Source organism: Alternaria triticimaculans (assembly GCF_023758025.1).
Source record: "Alternaria triticimaculans strain BMP 0046 chromosome Unknown scaffold_22, whole genome shotgun sequence".
NCBI classification, from domain to species: Eukaryota; Fungi; Ascomycota; class Dothideomycetes; order Pleosporales; family Pleosporaceae; genus Alternaria; species Alternaria triticimaculans.
This window is the reverse complement of record NW_026055979.1, coordinates 236,140-251,553: the sequence shown is the minus strand read 5'-3', so window position 1 is coordinate 251,553 and position 15,414 is coordinate 236,140. Positions and strand designations below refer to the sequence as shown.

The following is a 15,414-nucleotide window of genomic DNA, read 5'->3' as shown; positions in this document are numbered from 1 at the left end:
ATATATAAGTATAAAAATTTTATAATTTTATTTTTTTTAAGTATTAGAGTAGTATATAACTATAATAGTATACTTTAGTTATTAAGTTAAGATTTTTTTAAATTTCTATAGTTAAGAAATACTAAAGCTAAGGCTTACTTAGACACGTAATGCGATAGTGAGCGATAGTGGTAGCGACAGCTGATGTGACGCAAGCAATGATGATGTGCGCGTCGTAGGTGACGGAAATGTGAGGTGTGGCTTATGCAAGGGGCTAGCGCACGTGGAGAGCACGTCTTTGATGACAATGTGTCTTTGTGACGAAATTTTGCTAAGAAGAACAAAACGTACGGCGCGTCGCGTCGCATTGCTGGCACCTACATGCATACGTGCATACACAATTTTCGGAACCGGAGGCAGCCATGGGGTGCAGCGCGGTGAGTGGATGGTACGAGGCAGGGCGCATGAAGCGAGGATGCGAGGTTGCAACGGCGCGGCCGCTACTGCGCGCAGGTCGAGTAGCAACAAGACATTCACCGCAGCTCGAGTCGCCGCCGTCTAGCGACTCCCCGACGCCCACTGCCTCAATCTCCGCGGCAGCACTGGGCGACGAGTCTTTCCACAACGGCAGCCGCTGGCAGGCGAGAGCGACTCTGGGATTCGCTGGGCGTGCTAGAGCGTGTTTCGCGGCCAGGATCCCCGTGTGATAATTGCTTTGCGCTGGTAACGGGCCCCTCCAACGCATTGCCTGGGCCGCGCATGGGCAACAACAACAATTGCGACTTTGCCCGCGACGCTGCCGTCGGTCTGGATCCCCGGGTGCGTGTTGAGGGAGGATATGCACACCGCAGCCTGCCATTCACCGCCGCCGCCGCCCACCTCCGCCAACGCACCTCCGCGCCGCGACAGACGACGCCCCGACGATAGGACGGCATAGCAGCCGGCCCGGGCCTGAGGAAGACGACAACATGGTCTCACACCCCTCCCGACCGGCGCACCAAGCCTCGAACTCGCGCTCGTCGCAGCCCTCCGCCCCGACCGCCAGCACACCTGGCCACGCGAAGAAGTCGTCGTCGTCGTCCAACCACAATGGCCAGCCCCGCGAGCGCGACCAGCGGCCGAGCAGAGAGGGCACCGCGCAAAAGGCCGCCCAGGGCGTGGATGGCCTCAAGGACTTCCAGCTGGGCGACTGCCTGGGCAAAGGCGCATTCGGCAGCGTGTACCGCGCCCTCAACTGGGGCACTGGCGAGGCCGTCGCCATCAAGCAGGTCCGCCTGGAGAACCTGGGCACCGCAGACCTCAAGAACATGGAGATGGAGATTGACCTGCTCAAGAACCTGAACCACCCCAACATCGTCAAGTACAACGGCTTCGTGAGGAGCTCCGAGAGCCTGTACATTATTCTGGAGTGAGTGGCCCGAATGACCGTCCAGGGCGTAGCTAATGTCGTCAGGTACTGCGAAAACGGATCGTTGCACAGCATCTGCAAGAATTTTGGAAAATTCCCCGAAAACCTCGTCGCGCTGTACATGTCCCAGGTCCTCCACGGTCTCCTCTACCTCCACGAGCAGGGTGTCATACATCGGGATATCAAGGGCGCAAACATTTTGACGACCAAGGAGGGCCTCGTCAAGCTGGCAGACTTTGGCGTAGCCACCAAGCAGTCAGGTCTGGACCAGTCGAGTGTTGTCGGCACGCCGTACTGGATGGCTCCCGAGGTTATCGAACTATCCGGCGCTACTACGTCGTCAGACATATGGAGTTTGGGATGCACAGTCATTGAGCTTATCGAAGGGAAGCCGCCCTACCACAAGCTGCAGCCCATGCAGGCCCTCTTCAGAATCGTCAACGATGAGCACCCGCCGATACCTGGAAGTGCCTCTCCGGTAAGTGCACCCGCGGTCCCTGTATGTCAGATGCTAACACCTACAGCTGCTGCGTGAGTTCCTCATGGAGTGTTTCCAGAAGAATCCCACGCTCCGCATCTCCGCAAAACGCCTCCTCAAGCACCCGTGGATTCTCAGCGCCAAGCGGACTGTCCCTGCAGTACCCACAAAACCTACCGAATATCAGGAAGCAGTCAAGTCCGTGCAGGAATGGAACGAGGCATTAAAGTCGCCCAGCTCCCTGCGCCGAAGCTCGCGTCTTGTGTCGGGCTTGCAGAAAGCCAGTCCTGCTGCTTCATCTCGCAAGAATCCGGCCAATGTTAATCTCAACATCCCGAAGCACAGACCCACCGCTGAGTCGTTCCGCTCCCCGGAGCTAGATCATGACGATAACTGGGATAATGACTTTGCCGAAAGCATATCGCCCCGCGCCCTGCAGATGCCACACTTGAAGCCACAGGACAACTTTGGCGGTCTCTTTTCGAGCGACAAGCTCAAGGCTTTTGCCAGTTTTGAGTCGGTTACAGAGATGGCAGAGTACGATGGCGAGGCTACGGTGAAGAGTCCGATGAACTTGGCGCAGTTCCAGAGCTTCCCGAAAGCGTCGGGCCATAGAGCGGTTGAGAGGTCGAGAGGCGCCAACGGTAGACCTAGGACGTCTGCATCTTCATCAAACACGTCTTCGAGATCAAATTCGAACGCTTCCACATCAGAGTACGAGGATAGACATGAACCCCAGCCAAGAACGGCATTCCTGCGCGGTACACCAAGGGCTGCACAGCCTCCCAAGCCAAAGACGACAGCGCCAGCGCGGCCAAGTCAGCTCTTTCGCGAGGACACTGTCGAGGATTATTCGGATCTCATGCCAGCTGATGAGGGTGCCTTTGAGCGTAAGCTAGCGTCCATGCAGTACGCAAATTCACCAGCCGTGCCATCTAGACAAGTAATCGTCACCAACTCTAGTCCGCCATCTGACACTTTCTCTCCACGATTGTTCCATCCCAGCGACCTCAAAGCAGGGCCCAAGTCAACGCGCGATCTCAAGTCTGGTGGCAATGTCCATCAGAGATCGACGAGCTCAACATCGACGCGGAAGCAGCTGCAACGGACGCAGTCGGAGATTGAGATTCAAAAGTACGCCGAGGATGAAGGCGATGACTTTTCGGATGTCTTTGGTGATATCAAGAGTCAGCTTGCTAACCCCAGTCGAGCCGAGAGTGATAGCGGAAGTGAGCACAGCAGTCTTGCCATGATCACATCGAAGATGGCGAACTCTTTCATCATAGCCGACGAGGACGACCTGGATCCGTTCGCCAACCTGGACGAGGGTCTTGACAATATCAACTTGGAGAACAACGTCGCGCGAGACCGGGATGATCGGTTGACGAAGATGACGGAGAGTCTTGTGGGCTGTCTAAAGACAAGTCAACCCGACGACGAGCTGCTCGATATTGCAGATCAACTACTACAGGTGTTACATGAATCTCCGGATAAGCGATCAATCATACTACGGAGCCACGGCATGCTGCCGATATTGGAGATTCTCGGAACCAGACCGCATAACGAGGTGGTCCTACCTCTTCTGAAGATTATCAACCTAATCATCCTGGAAGATTCTGAGTCACAAGAGAGCTTGTCGTTCTTGGGTGGCATCCCTACCATTTGTTACTTCGCCTCCAAGAAGTTCCCTAGCGACATCCGGAAAGAGGCAGCAGCTTTCGTACGGCAAATGTATCAAACAAGCACACTGACGCTGCAGATGTTCATCGGCTGTGGCGGTATCAACGTGCTAGTTGAGTTTCTGGAAGAGGACATTGACGCTGAGCGCGATCTGGTGCTCATCGGCGTCAATGGCGTCTTTGGCGTTTTCGAATTGCAAGGACCGACCCCGAAGAATGACTTTTGTCGCATCTTCTCGAGATCGAGCGTACTTTACCCCCTCAGCTTGGTGCTAAACCGTATGGTGGAGGAGGACGGTGAGGTTGCGCGCCTCATCGTCGGCAGGATTGTACAGATCTTCCTCATCTTCTCGCAAGCTGAGAGTCATGTCAAGGATCTTGTGGCGGATCGGATGATTTTGAAGCGTAAGTTATCCCTCAAATTTCACAAGCTTAGGCATCTTGGTAGTATCTTGTCAAGATTCAACATAGCTAACAAATCACAGGTGTATTGAAAGATCTTCGCAAGATGGCACCGCCGCACCAGATCACGATGCTCAAGTTCATCAAGAACCTCAGCTCCCTCTCGTCGACCCACGAAGCCTTACAAAACTCCAACGCAATCGACATCCTAATCGAATTACTGAAGTCGACCCGACAGAAGGACGCAATGAGCCGCAGTCAACAGCGATCCGCCTCTGACCCAGCTCGACTCCCTCCGTTCCACCGCGAGATCTCGAACCAGATCCTCAATACCATGTACAACTTGTGTCGGCACAATAAGAGCAGACAGGAGGAGGCTGCGTTGTCGGACATCATTCCTCTGCTGAAGGAAGTTGTGCGCGAAGGCGGTCCGCTCAAGGAGTTTGCGCTGCCGGTGCTGCTTGAGATGGTCAACTCGGGCAAGGTGGCACGGAAGATGTTGTGGGATGCAAAGGGTCTGGCGTTCTACGTTTCGCTGTTGGGCGACCGCAATTGGGCGGTAACGGCCCTGGATGCCATTTTCGTGTGGTATGTATACTTGGGATTGTTGATGGCCATGTATCTCATGCTAACTATTACAGGCTCCAGGAAGAAACCGCGCGCGTCGAGCAATACCTCCTCTCCTCGCAATCGAACTTTACCGTCGCCATCATCTCCGCGTATACCTCCGCCGACCTCCCACACTCTACCTTTGAGAACATGCTCGAGCCACTGCAAAAGGTGGTTCGTTTGTCACCACCAATCGCTGCCTCCCTCGCCGTACCCGAGATCTTTGGTCGCACAGAACAAAAGCTGGGACACAAGGATGCCGTGACGCGTCTCAACTTCCTCCGTATCCTGCGGACGATTTGCGATGCGAAGGACGAGGGCTGCTGGCTCATACGCGCATTCGGCTGTTACGAGCGCATCAGCTGGCTCATGGAACACGACTCTGCGGTGTTGGTACGCCAAATGGCCGAAGAGCTCGTCCGCGCCTGCGACGAAGTCGAACTCTCTGGCATCAGCAAAGGCTCCAACGGCAAACGAAGCCTTAGTCGGGCCTCAAACGTAGGCATGAACCTCCGCCGCCCCGCCTCCTCAGCCGGCCGCCGCGACGGCTCCGGCTCCAGCACCGGTTCCACGCTCGTTAGCAGCGGCATGGGTCTCACACCTCCCACCCCCAACTCCCTCAAATCCACCTTCATGCTCCCACCCATGTCTGGCACACCGACAGGCCACCGCGGCGACCACCGCATCACGCGCTCCCAATCCTCAACCGCAATGTGGGATCTCGCTGAAGACCCCACCGCCGTCCTCCCCCCTTCTTCGTCTGGGAGGTCGAAACCACCCGCTCTCGCCCGCAGTTCCACTTCCTTCGCCGCCCTCCAATCGAACACCAGCACACCAACCGGCCCACGCACATCCTCTCGTCCTCCATCCCGCGACGCAGCAACCAGTCTCGCACGTATAGAAGCAAATCACAACAACACGAAATCCTCGTCTCGCCTCCCCAAAGCAAGACAAGGACGCATCAGCGAAGCCGTGAGTCGGCGTCGGCAGAGTGTCGTCGGAGGCGAGAACGAAACACCACCGAGCCATGCGACTTCGCATGGACACAGCACTGGGTCTCCTGCTCCGTCGGGTAGCCAGCCGGTGCATTCGACGAGTAATGCGCCGCCGCTCCCCAGACTGCAGATTGTGAGGAGACGGAGGGAGACTAGTGGCGGGGAGATGAGCACGGCGGCGAGGAAGGGGGTGCAGGATTAGAAATCCGGGGTGACGAAGTCGCCTGAGAAAGAAAGGCAGGGTGGAAATGGAGGTGGAGATGGATACTTGACTCAGGTACGTAGGAGGAGGGGGTGGACTGGTCTTTGACCTTCCTACCACACCAACCAGTGTGGGGTGTGTTTTCCTTTGTACATTTTCTTTTTGGATTGGATCCTGGATATACTTTTGCTCAGCGGTGGATACGAGAATGGCGTTACGGTTTCGCATGGCTTTGGCTTTGGACATGGGACGAGCATTGTTAGGTTGGTATTGCATAGCATGGGCGTTCTCTTTTGTTTGATAAGTCGATCACCCTTTTCTCGATGGGGGAAGAGAATAGATTGGAGAGGAGGGATGCAGATATTGGGGAGTGTGGAAGTGTGGATCCTGATTACTGGTTGCATAGAATGAAGAATGTTGAGAGACGATGATGATATATTTCTACTGTGCTGTACTGTGATCGACTCTGGGCGTTGGATGACGACTTTGAGGTCTACGATGTGGTTCAAGAGGTGGACGGGAATGTAGGAGCACAGGAAGCAGTCGAATCTTTATAGTCGAGCGAAGTCACGATATGGTCCTAGCACATCGACTCATAGCCAGACAGTCATGATCAAAGAGCTAGCAGAACATACCAAATGTATAGTATACTACTACCGTAGATTGATTCCCCTCTGCCATTGCTGCTCCTTACCCTGCGAAGCTAATTCTCCACGTATTCACGACATCGTCTACAATAACACCTACCTCCCAGAAAAAAAGCCCCAAATTGCCTTCCGACCACGCGCTAGACTTCTGCAACCAGCTTGTATAACCGTAAAGCTAAACATCCTAGAGCCTACGTTAGGTCCCCTACTTTGCATGTTTTCTTTCTTGATGCAGGCTCTAGGTTGTTTAGTTCTACGCTTTTATGGGGTGTCATAACTGTGCGAAAACAGATATGGGCATTGAGGTGGGGGATGTGAATGGTGAATGTGCCCAGCGCAATGGAGCGATATTGAAAGTGGGGGAATGGAGATTTGAGTGGCTGAGCGGGATGAGTAGAGTGTGGAGATGAGGACTATTGAACTGCTGGCCAGGCGCAGGCCAGTCACCGGCTGCAGTGTAGTCAACCGTGTGGATATCCTTGAACTCATCGTCGGTATCGATGCCTGCGGAAGGTTTTGGTATGCGCAGCCTCCAAACGTTTTACGGTACCAACAAGTTCTTCTCTGCTTAGCCACTTCTCCATCATCACGACTGCTTCTCTTGACTGTACGTTCAATCAGTCGTGGAATTTGGGCTTCGATTTCAATATGGGCCGCAACCCTATCGAGCCAGGCAAGTATTACGGCACTTGTCTGATCTTCAGTAACAAGGGGCTGCCTCGAAAGGCGAAAAGCGGGCAGGGTTTGGGTACGCCTGAAGCCGTGTTGCTGGGAGATGGAGAGCTGGAAGTGAACGCATTCGTTGATCTCGGGGAAGAAATGGCTAGGCCTCTCAAGTACGGCGATGTTTCTATGAAATAGCTCGCGGCTATTGGGTATCGAGAATAAAGGTTTGCTCAGTAGGCGGTTTTCGAGTTTGTGTTCGCACGCGGTGGTTGGATATACAGTAGATTATCGGCGTTGAAACAATGAAGACGAACGATGGAGTGTTCAGAGTGGCGACTCGACGCGGTATACCGAGATCTAAAAAGACGACTTCCAACGCAGGAGTCTCCAGCGAGCCCTCCCGTCGTCCGCACCAACACCCACACGCCGCGTGCTTCTCCAACACTCCAACACTCTCCATACCCCCAACCCCCCAACATCAGCTTACCAACATATCAACCTTCCGCCTCGCTGCGGGTTCCTCTTCTTGCGCCCAGTATCCCTCAACTAAATTCCCCCAAAATGCAAAAACCGAACATCTGGAAATTCTTCAAATGGCCAAAACCACACGCAGCAGTGCCCTACCCCAACGACGACGAGCGCAAAAAGATGGACTTGCAGGGAATCGAACCCTGGACCACTCCCATGCTAAGGGAGTATTATACCACTAAACCACAAGCCCGGTTGTGCTGTTCCTTGGAGGAGGAACTGCTTTGATGGAAGGATGAGGAAATGTGGCATTTATATCGCCAGCAATAGCGAGGTCGATTGAAAGGCGCGTTGGGAAGTTGGGAAGGTAAAGGCCCCACTTCGGTAAGATGTGGTGAGGTTTACCGGGCTTCGGAGGTTTGCCGGGACCAGCACAGGAACCGACTAGCGATGTGGGGACGAATCCTGCGTGCAACGTCGGTGGTAAGACAGGAATGAACGTCGAGTTGGTCGAAGGGTGCGCGATGCGATATCTCTTGAAGGTTCTTCCACTTGAGCGATGGAAGCTGACAATGGTTCTGCGTTTCGGTAACGGCAGATTGCGAGCACCACGACGATGCTAAACTCCAACCAAACAACAGTCGCTCCGACGATATTCCAATATCTTCGGTCGTCGCTAACATCATGTCTTCCACATCCCTCAACGCGTCGATAGCGCAGCGCGAGAACGTTCAAGGAAGAACGTCTGAACTGCAGCAAATTGGATCAAGTGCTTATAGCCGTCAAGGTCGATCTTGAAATTGCTTCGATGTCGCGTAAGAGCTGCGCGATAATACTGGTTGTGGTCTGTAGGGAGACGACGCGGTCGTGCCGTGATGTGGGTTGTCGCGTCGCGACATAGTCGCGGGGACTACGCTGGTGAGCCATCAGAGTCCGGATTGTTATCTTCATCCTCGTATTATTTGCGACGCGTTCAGTTCAGGCCGGCGTGGCGACGACGCAGTGATGCCGTCGCGTGCGTTACTGCGTCGCGAACTGAGCGCGAAGGCTACATCTCTTCGCAACCAGGTCGCGGCAGATCGCCAAAGTCTGCTCTGTAGTATGACGCGACGGCATGCTGTGAATAGTAGGGCGCTGGGTGGTGAGCGAGCGTGAAGTACTCAGGAAGATTCATCGTAGGAACGCGCAGCGTCGACAACTGAGGTCGCGATGGAGCAGCGTGGGTGGGAGACGGGGTGTAGAGAAAGAGTTTGCAAGACGGGGGACGTTGAGATAAGCAAGTCGAAAAGATGGCACGGACGCGGTGAAAGTGAAAGTGAAAGTGAAAGGGGAATTGCCGCATTAGGATGGAAGCGTCTAGCAACAACAGACCACCACACCACTCTCTCGACACAACAACAACATTTCAGACCAAACTACCGTACTCAAGTATCATTCATTAGAACCTCATAACCCCATCCATCTCAAAACCCCTCTTCCTACTACCCCCAACCACACTACTCAACCCTCACCCTCTCCCACCTCAACCCCTCCTCAATACTCCCCCTCGTAACCCCCCAATTATCCGCAAACCAATTATCCCTCGGCTTCCAGGGCCCCGCATCCGCACAATTCGGCATCTTCTTCATCGCCACATTGACATACGTGCTATTCAACGGACTAGCACTAACAGTCTTCTGTTTACTCTTCTCATCAATCACAGGCGTCACACTAGTATACCCCTGCTCTTGTTGGTGCTTGATCAAGCGGACAAAGAGACGGGAGGCAGCGTCCGAACCGAGTGTCCAAGACGCGTTCCAATAACCGATGATATTGCCGAGGTTGGGGAGGGAGGTCAGCATGGCGTTGCGCCACATGTATTGCTCTGAGACTTCGATTTTCTTGCCGTCGACGCGCACGTCGATGCCGCCGAGGAAACGCATGTTGAGGCCCGTAGCAGTAACGATAATGTCAGCGTCGAGTTTGGTGCCGCTGTTGAGTTCGATGCCGTCAGCGACGACGCTCTTGATGGTGTCGGTGACGATGTGCGCTTTCCCTGAGCTGAAGGCTTTGAAGTAGTCGCCGTCCGGGCAGAGGCACATGCGTTGTTGCCAGGGGTTGTAGCCGGGTTTGAAGTGGGGATCGACGGGGAAGTCGGGCGGGAGTTGTTGGGCGGCTTTTTTGACGAGGAAGTTGGAGGCGAGGGTGGGGAACCAGATGCAGAATTTGTAGAGGAGGATGGGGACGAGGGTGAACATGAAGCCTGGGGGTGTTAGTTTGAGGTTGGTAGGGGAAGAAAGGGGGACGTACGTTTGTAGCGCAGGGTGAACCACTCGGGCGCCCACTTCTCAAACCACACCTGGTCCTTCTGCGGTAGACTCATGATGTACGTGGGACTTCTCTGCAACTGAGTAACGCTGCCCACACCATTATCCACCATCGCAGGCATCATGGTAATAGTAGTCGCGCCACTTCCCACGATAATCATCTTCTTGCCCTTGTAATCCAGATCCTCAGGCCAGAACTGCGGGTGAACAAGCTTGCCCTTGAAGTTGTCGATACCAGGGATATTTGCCTTCAGCGGGGTATCGTAGTTGTAGTAACCCGTACCAGTGATCAGCCACTTGGTCCAGTACACCACCGTCCGTGGCTCTCTCCCAACATCATTTCCAACCTCCACCTCAAGTCTCCACCGCTGTTCCTCGCTCCTCCAATCCGCCTTCATAACCTTGTGTCTATACCGAATCTTCTTATCCAAATCAAACTTGTGCGCCGTCTCCTGCAAGTAGCTCATGATGCTCTCGCCGCTCGCAATCGGGTTCTTCGCCCTCCATGGGTAGAACTGGAAGCCCAAAGTATGCAGGTCGGAGTCCGACCGTACGCCGGGGTATTTGAATTGCGACCATGTCCCTCCGAGTTCGTGGCGGGCTTCGAGGACGGCGAATTTGGCGTCTGGCAGCGACTCTTGGATGCGGTAGGCCGAGTTGATGCCGCTGAGGCCGCTGCCGATTACTAACACGTCGAAGTACGAGTCGATCATGGCGGGCCGGTGTGCGGATTGTTGGCGGTGCTTACGGTGGAGAAAGGGTGCCGGCGCAGGTACGCGACGTGGGGAGGTGGGGAGGTGGGAGGTAAAGTGTAGTCTCTCAATCGGCTTCGTGACTCGGAGTATATGTGAATCGTCCGACAAATACAAAAGCTATGACAGCAAGTCAGTGGTGGGCAATGGCCAGGGGAGCCGGTGCATGTCGACCTTTGTACCTAACCACCTCAGACCTCAACCTCCGAGGTGGCTCCACCCCCATCGTGCGACGCCACACGTTGCGCACGCTACCCCACCACTAGACAATTCGTCCATCATCTAGTCCATCACGGCCGCCTTTCACCGCCGTGCGATTGGGGGTGTCGTTCGCAACCTTAGTGTTGTTGAAGCGGTAAATACGTCACCGAGTTTTTTGCCGAGGCAGATCCTTAGTTGCTTTTTCTTCGGCAGCCGCTCACCTTGCCACAAAAGGAAACATGACTTGTGTGCGACAGCCATGACTCGCTCTGTTGACTCCTTTTGGACCACTATGCGCGAGACAGGTTACGGCTGGTGAGATGCTTGGAGTGTTGATTTGAGAGGCCGAGTCACATGTACCCCGCAGATCATGATCACCAGCTAAGTTGTACTGCCTTATCGGAAACTTTCGTAGGGCTGGACGACGCTACAAGTCCCCGGTTCTCGGAAACTCAAGACGTCCGAAAGCCAGATACCTCGGTATGTTCGAGCGAACGATGTCTGAACATCTCGATGTTCACGAGACAAGGCGCGATGTCAAATAGCGATTGTGAAAAGCACCGAGGCAGGCAGACAGACTGCTAGTAAATTCCGAAAGGTCGGTAGACGGAGCAGGCGGACGAGTCTAATATAGAGACACATTAAGCGAATGCGAAGAGCTGCCATGATCCCACACATCTCCCTATCTACTCCCTTCCAATGATAATCATCTCCCCCTCTGCCCCGCTATCACTAGTCACATACATCCTACCATAGCCATCCTGCACAATACTCACAGGCCTGAAACATTGCGTAGTCGAGCAAGACTCCACATCCGGATTCCAGAAAATATCAGCCCAACTCTGCGTACTATTCACGGCTGCCTTCGGTCCGAAGCCGTTCGCGCCCTTGGTAAACGGCACTTCAATGATCTTGTATCCAATCGAAGGGTTGCGGTTCCACGATCCATGGAGGGTAATGTACATGCTAGTGAAGTTCTTGTTGAAGCTCACATCAAGGGGTGCGGAGTGTGCTGGGAGAGCAAGACGCGGTGGTATACTGCGGGTGTCACAGGTATCGTCTGTGAAGGTCGCATTAGGCTCCAGAACGAACAGGTCGCCTATCGTGAATGGTTTGTCTGCAATAGATGCCGGGTTGAAGACGGTATAACAGGTGGGGTACCCATACCAGTCCGTGTTCTCTTTGGATGGATCTCCGAGGTAGTTGATCTCATCAGCTGGGTTATCAGTATGGATATCCACGGATACCCCGTCAATGGTGCGATGCAGCTCATCCGAAGAATTCTCGACACCCCAAAGCATGCCGTCAGCATCGAACGCTAGACCGACTTCATTGCGGAGCCCATATCCCATCTGGTAGCCACTGGTTGGGTAGTTGTAGCCATCCGCGGGGATAGCGGTTGTATCAAATACTTTGATACAAGATCTGCCGGTTGCGATATCTGCAGAACCGTAATCGAAGTTGTCATTCGAGCCATGCGAGACGAGAAGGAGATTCGGGTATTTTGGTGGGATCGCTAGCGTCCTGGTGACATGCCCTCTACTGTCCATGCCTGTTAGGACTGTTGTTGCGTTCTCAAATACACTCATGGTGGTTGCATCATATGACCATGAGAATACCGAAGTTGCAGAGCTAGCGAACAGCGTCTTTCCATCGTGGCTGAGCACAATGCCATGGTTGAGATTTCGTTGAGCGATGACGGTCTTGATCGAGGTGAGGCAACCGTTTGGCGCAACTTTGTGAGCTGTAATGCCCATTCCATTCTGAACGACAAGAAGGTTCCCAGAGTTATCGAATATAAGACCTCTTGGCTGGGTCAGTCCTCCTGCGACCTTTGTCGCCCTCCATCCTTTCGCTGTGTTCGCAGGAAATGCAAGTTCTGCAACATCAGGACACGACACAGGTATTCCTGTATGGGTTGGTTGCGGTAACCCCGAAGTGACCGTACTCATGCTCATCGTAGTCGATATTGTGCTGATAGCCGAGCTAGGTACTGGGGTGCTGCTTGATGCTGGTGGTGTAACATCGACGAGGTTCGCAGCAACTAACTCGTCGAAATCCGCATTCTGACCTTGTGTGAGGTCAATTCGGTAGTTTCCAAAAGAATTGTGCACGTTGAAGGTAGATCTGTTGTTCGCGGGTTCAGCAGGTGGTCTACTCGACAAGCCATACGCGAACTTTTGCGCAGATGCATTTGCGTCGATGGAAACCAGGTTGCCGTCCACGTCATGCCATTGAGAACAACCTTTACACCGCACATTTAGGGTCCAGTGAGTCGCGTTGTATCCAGTTCCTTTGATGTACGAGTATTCGGCATCGGCGTAGGGTTGCGGCAAGCTCAGACCGAAAGCCATCCTTGATGAGTAGATGGAGGTATTCGATGCACTGTTCATCCATCCGACTGTAAGTGGGACATATGGCATCGTCCCGCCCCAGCTGAAACCGACCCATCCATTCTTGATAGGCGACACAATTTGCAGGACGGTGTCGAAAGGCGCAGCTTTTGACCGAGGTAGAGCGACACCAAAGGTGATGCCATTCGTACCAGTCCACCCGGAATAGCACATCGAGGTTTCCAAATCGCAGTACCGCTTGGTCGTTTGGCCATATGCTGTAATAGCGTCAATCAGATAAACAAGAGTGAAGTATATTTGTGTATAGGAGCAAGTACCTGTATGGCTGATAGCAACAAGCGTCAATAACAGCCTGCCTATCGTCATCGTCGGCGAAATACGTAGACTCTACCAGATAATGACGTTATACTGTAGCACAGAGCTCAATCCTGTCGAAGACGCGACTCGTACCAGATATAAGATGTGCACGTCTTTTGTACCAGCATCTCGAAGACTGTGAGGATAGCCGCAAGGCGCTTACAGATTTGCGCCAGTTCACCCTTCGTCCGATGCTGGGAGACGCAATGCGCATCATACGATGGTCGTCGGCTGAGTGCGTATCGTCATCCGCTCATGCGATAAGCTCCTTGAAGGCATCATGATGACTGAAAGTATGAACGGCGGTACTTTCTGTTAAGTGTTGATCCGCTTCCACGTTGGTTGTATATTGCTGCTGCGTCCCGCTTGCGGCAAAATGCTCCACGCTTATAATTGCTGTTAGAATTACATGATGGCGCATTTTCGTGTGTGATCTACACAAGTATCGAAAAGCGCAGATGCGTAGTTACCTGGGCCCCCGTTCCTGTTTTTTGAGCCTCAATTCAACCCAGGATCGATCAGGCGTAATCAATCCGATCCTTATGGTACGGGGCGTATGAACAATAACCAAAACTGAGGCTGAAGTAGCCTGGTCCAGTCAGTTTCACGTTGTTGTGTTGAGCATCCAGGTGTTGATGCAAATTGAATGGGGGTTGCCAGGGCCCGGTAGATGAAACGACGCATTTAGCCTTTGACGGCCAGCGGCAGATAGACAGAATCTACCATTACACAAGTACACTTGTATATACTGATATCAAAGATCATCAATGGCCTGATACGCGCATTTTCTCGGTCCGGTCTCCGCAGAGACAAGTAGGGTGCTGGAGATAGCTCGCGACCGACCCTCGTGCGTTCGGTAGACGTACTTTGTTTGTCGCAACAGGTTCGTAAAGGTGAGCGACCGTTCTGCGATATCTGAGGGAATTGGTGAAAGATGAAACAACGACATGGAGGGGTGTTTCGGGGTGTGATGAGGCGGAAGGAAGGTGGAGTGAGATGAAGCGGAAGGAAGTCGCGATGGGATGACGCACGGATCCATGACGAAATGGGACACGTCCGCGCGAACTGCGGAAGGGAGAAACCATCCAACAAAGAACAACCAAAATACATGATCAGTGAGTCAGCCTAGATTGATAACGATGATAATCAGTCGTATAAACCGACAATTCTAGATCTTCGCCTTCGCAGGCGCAGTAACCCTCTTCCCATGCACATAGCAAATCCCCCTAATCCTCTCCGCCGCCTCCCCCCAAAGCTCATTCCTCAACACACTATAAACACCCATCTTAGCCCTCCCCTGCACATCCCTCGCCTTCTTCAGCGCAACCTCAAGCATAACCTTCGGCTCCGCAATCTCATCCACAATACCATCCTCGTATGCCTCCTTACCCGTCCAGCGATGCGCCTCAAGCAGCATCTTCCTTGCAACCTGCGGGCGCAGCTTAAGCCGCGGCAAGAAACCGATGCCAGGGAAATGCAAACCGAGATTCACAGGCGGCATAGAGAAGAAGCCGCGCGAGGAGTTCATGATGCGGTAGTCGTGTGCGAGAGCGAAGGGGCAGGCGCCGCCGAATGTATGACCCGTCAGCAACGCGATGGTGGGGAAAGGGTAGTCGAGCAAGGTGGCTAGCAGCGGGAAGAAGCCATCGCTGTTGGCGAAAGGGTTTCTGTCGCTCTCGTCCAGCTCGAGACCTGTGCACCAGAACTTCTCGTCGTTTCCCCGTGTTATCACGCAGCCTTCTGTGTCGGCGCCTAGTTCTGCCTCGATGTCGCGGAGCGCGCGTATTATTTCTTGCGCGAAGGCGACGTTTATGCGGTTTTCGGGGGCTTTGGCGAGGGTTATGATGAAGACGCGGTCGTGGCGGGAGACGCGTAGGTTTGTGTATTCGCCTAGTGCCATCTTGTGGAAGG

General features: G+C 53.7%; 4 protein-coding genes and 1 non-coding gene across 5 annotated transcripts; 1 reads left to right on the top strand and 4 right to left on the bottom strand.

Moving 5' to 3' along the window:
* Window positions 1-947: 947 nt before the first annotated feature.
* On the top strand, window positions 948-5,752 carry J4E78_009683 (uncharacterized protein; the record flags this gene model as incomplete). Its single annotated transcript, XM_049370271.1, has 5 exons — window positions 948-1,387; window positions 1,433-1,865; window positions 1,912-3,949; window positions 4,030-4,534; window positions 4,588-5,752. 5 exons carry the CDS (start codon window positions 948-950, stop codon window positions 5,750-5,752), a joined length of 4,581 nt encoding a protein of 1,526 aa, XP_049218018.1.
* A 1,962-nt stretch (window positions 5,753-7,714) lies between these two features.
* Window positions 7,715-7,786, bottom strand: J4E78_009682. Its single transcript has one exon. It is a non-coding gene; the product is annotated as a tRNA-Ala (tRNA).
* A 1,243-nt stretch (window positions 7,787-9,029) lies between these two features.
* On the bottom strand, window positions 9,030-10,552 carry J4E78_009681 (uncharacterized protein; the record flags this gene model as incomplete). The annotated part of the gene is made up of 2 exons (XM_049370270.1): window positions 9,030-9,775; window positions 9,823-10,552. 2 exons carry the CDS (start codon window positions 10,550-10,552, stop codon window positions 9,030-9,032), a joined length of 1,476 nt encoding a protein of 491 aa, XP_049218017.1.
* A 926-nt stretch (window positions 10,553-11,478) lies between these two features.
* On the bottom strand, window positions 11,479-13,512 carry J4E78_009680 (uncharacterized protein; the record flags this gene model as incomplete). The annotated part of the gene is made up of 1 exon (XM_049370269.1): window positions 11,479-13,512. The coding sequence occupies one exon, from the start codon at window positions 13,510-13,512 to the stop codon at window positions 11,479-11,481; it is 2,034 nt and encodes a 677-aa protein (XP_049218016.1).
* Window positions 13,513-14,671: 1,159 nt separating this feature from the next.
* Window positions 14,672-15,403, bottom strand: J4E78_009679 (uncharacterized protein; the record flags this gene model as incomplete). The annotated part of the gene is made up of 1 exon (XM_049370268.1): window positions 14,672-15,403. One exon carries the CDS (start codon window positions 15,401-15,403, stop codon window positions 14,672-14,674), a length of 732 nt encoding a protein of 243 aa, XP_049218015.1.
* Between the last annotated feature and the right edge of the window lie 11 nt (window positions 15,404-15,414).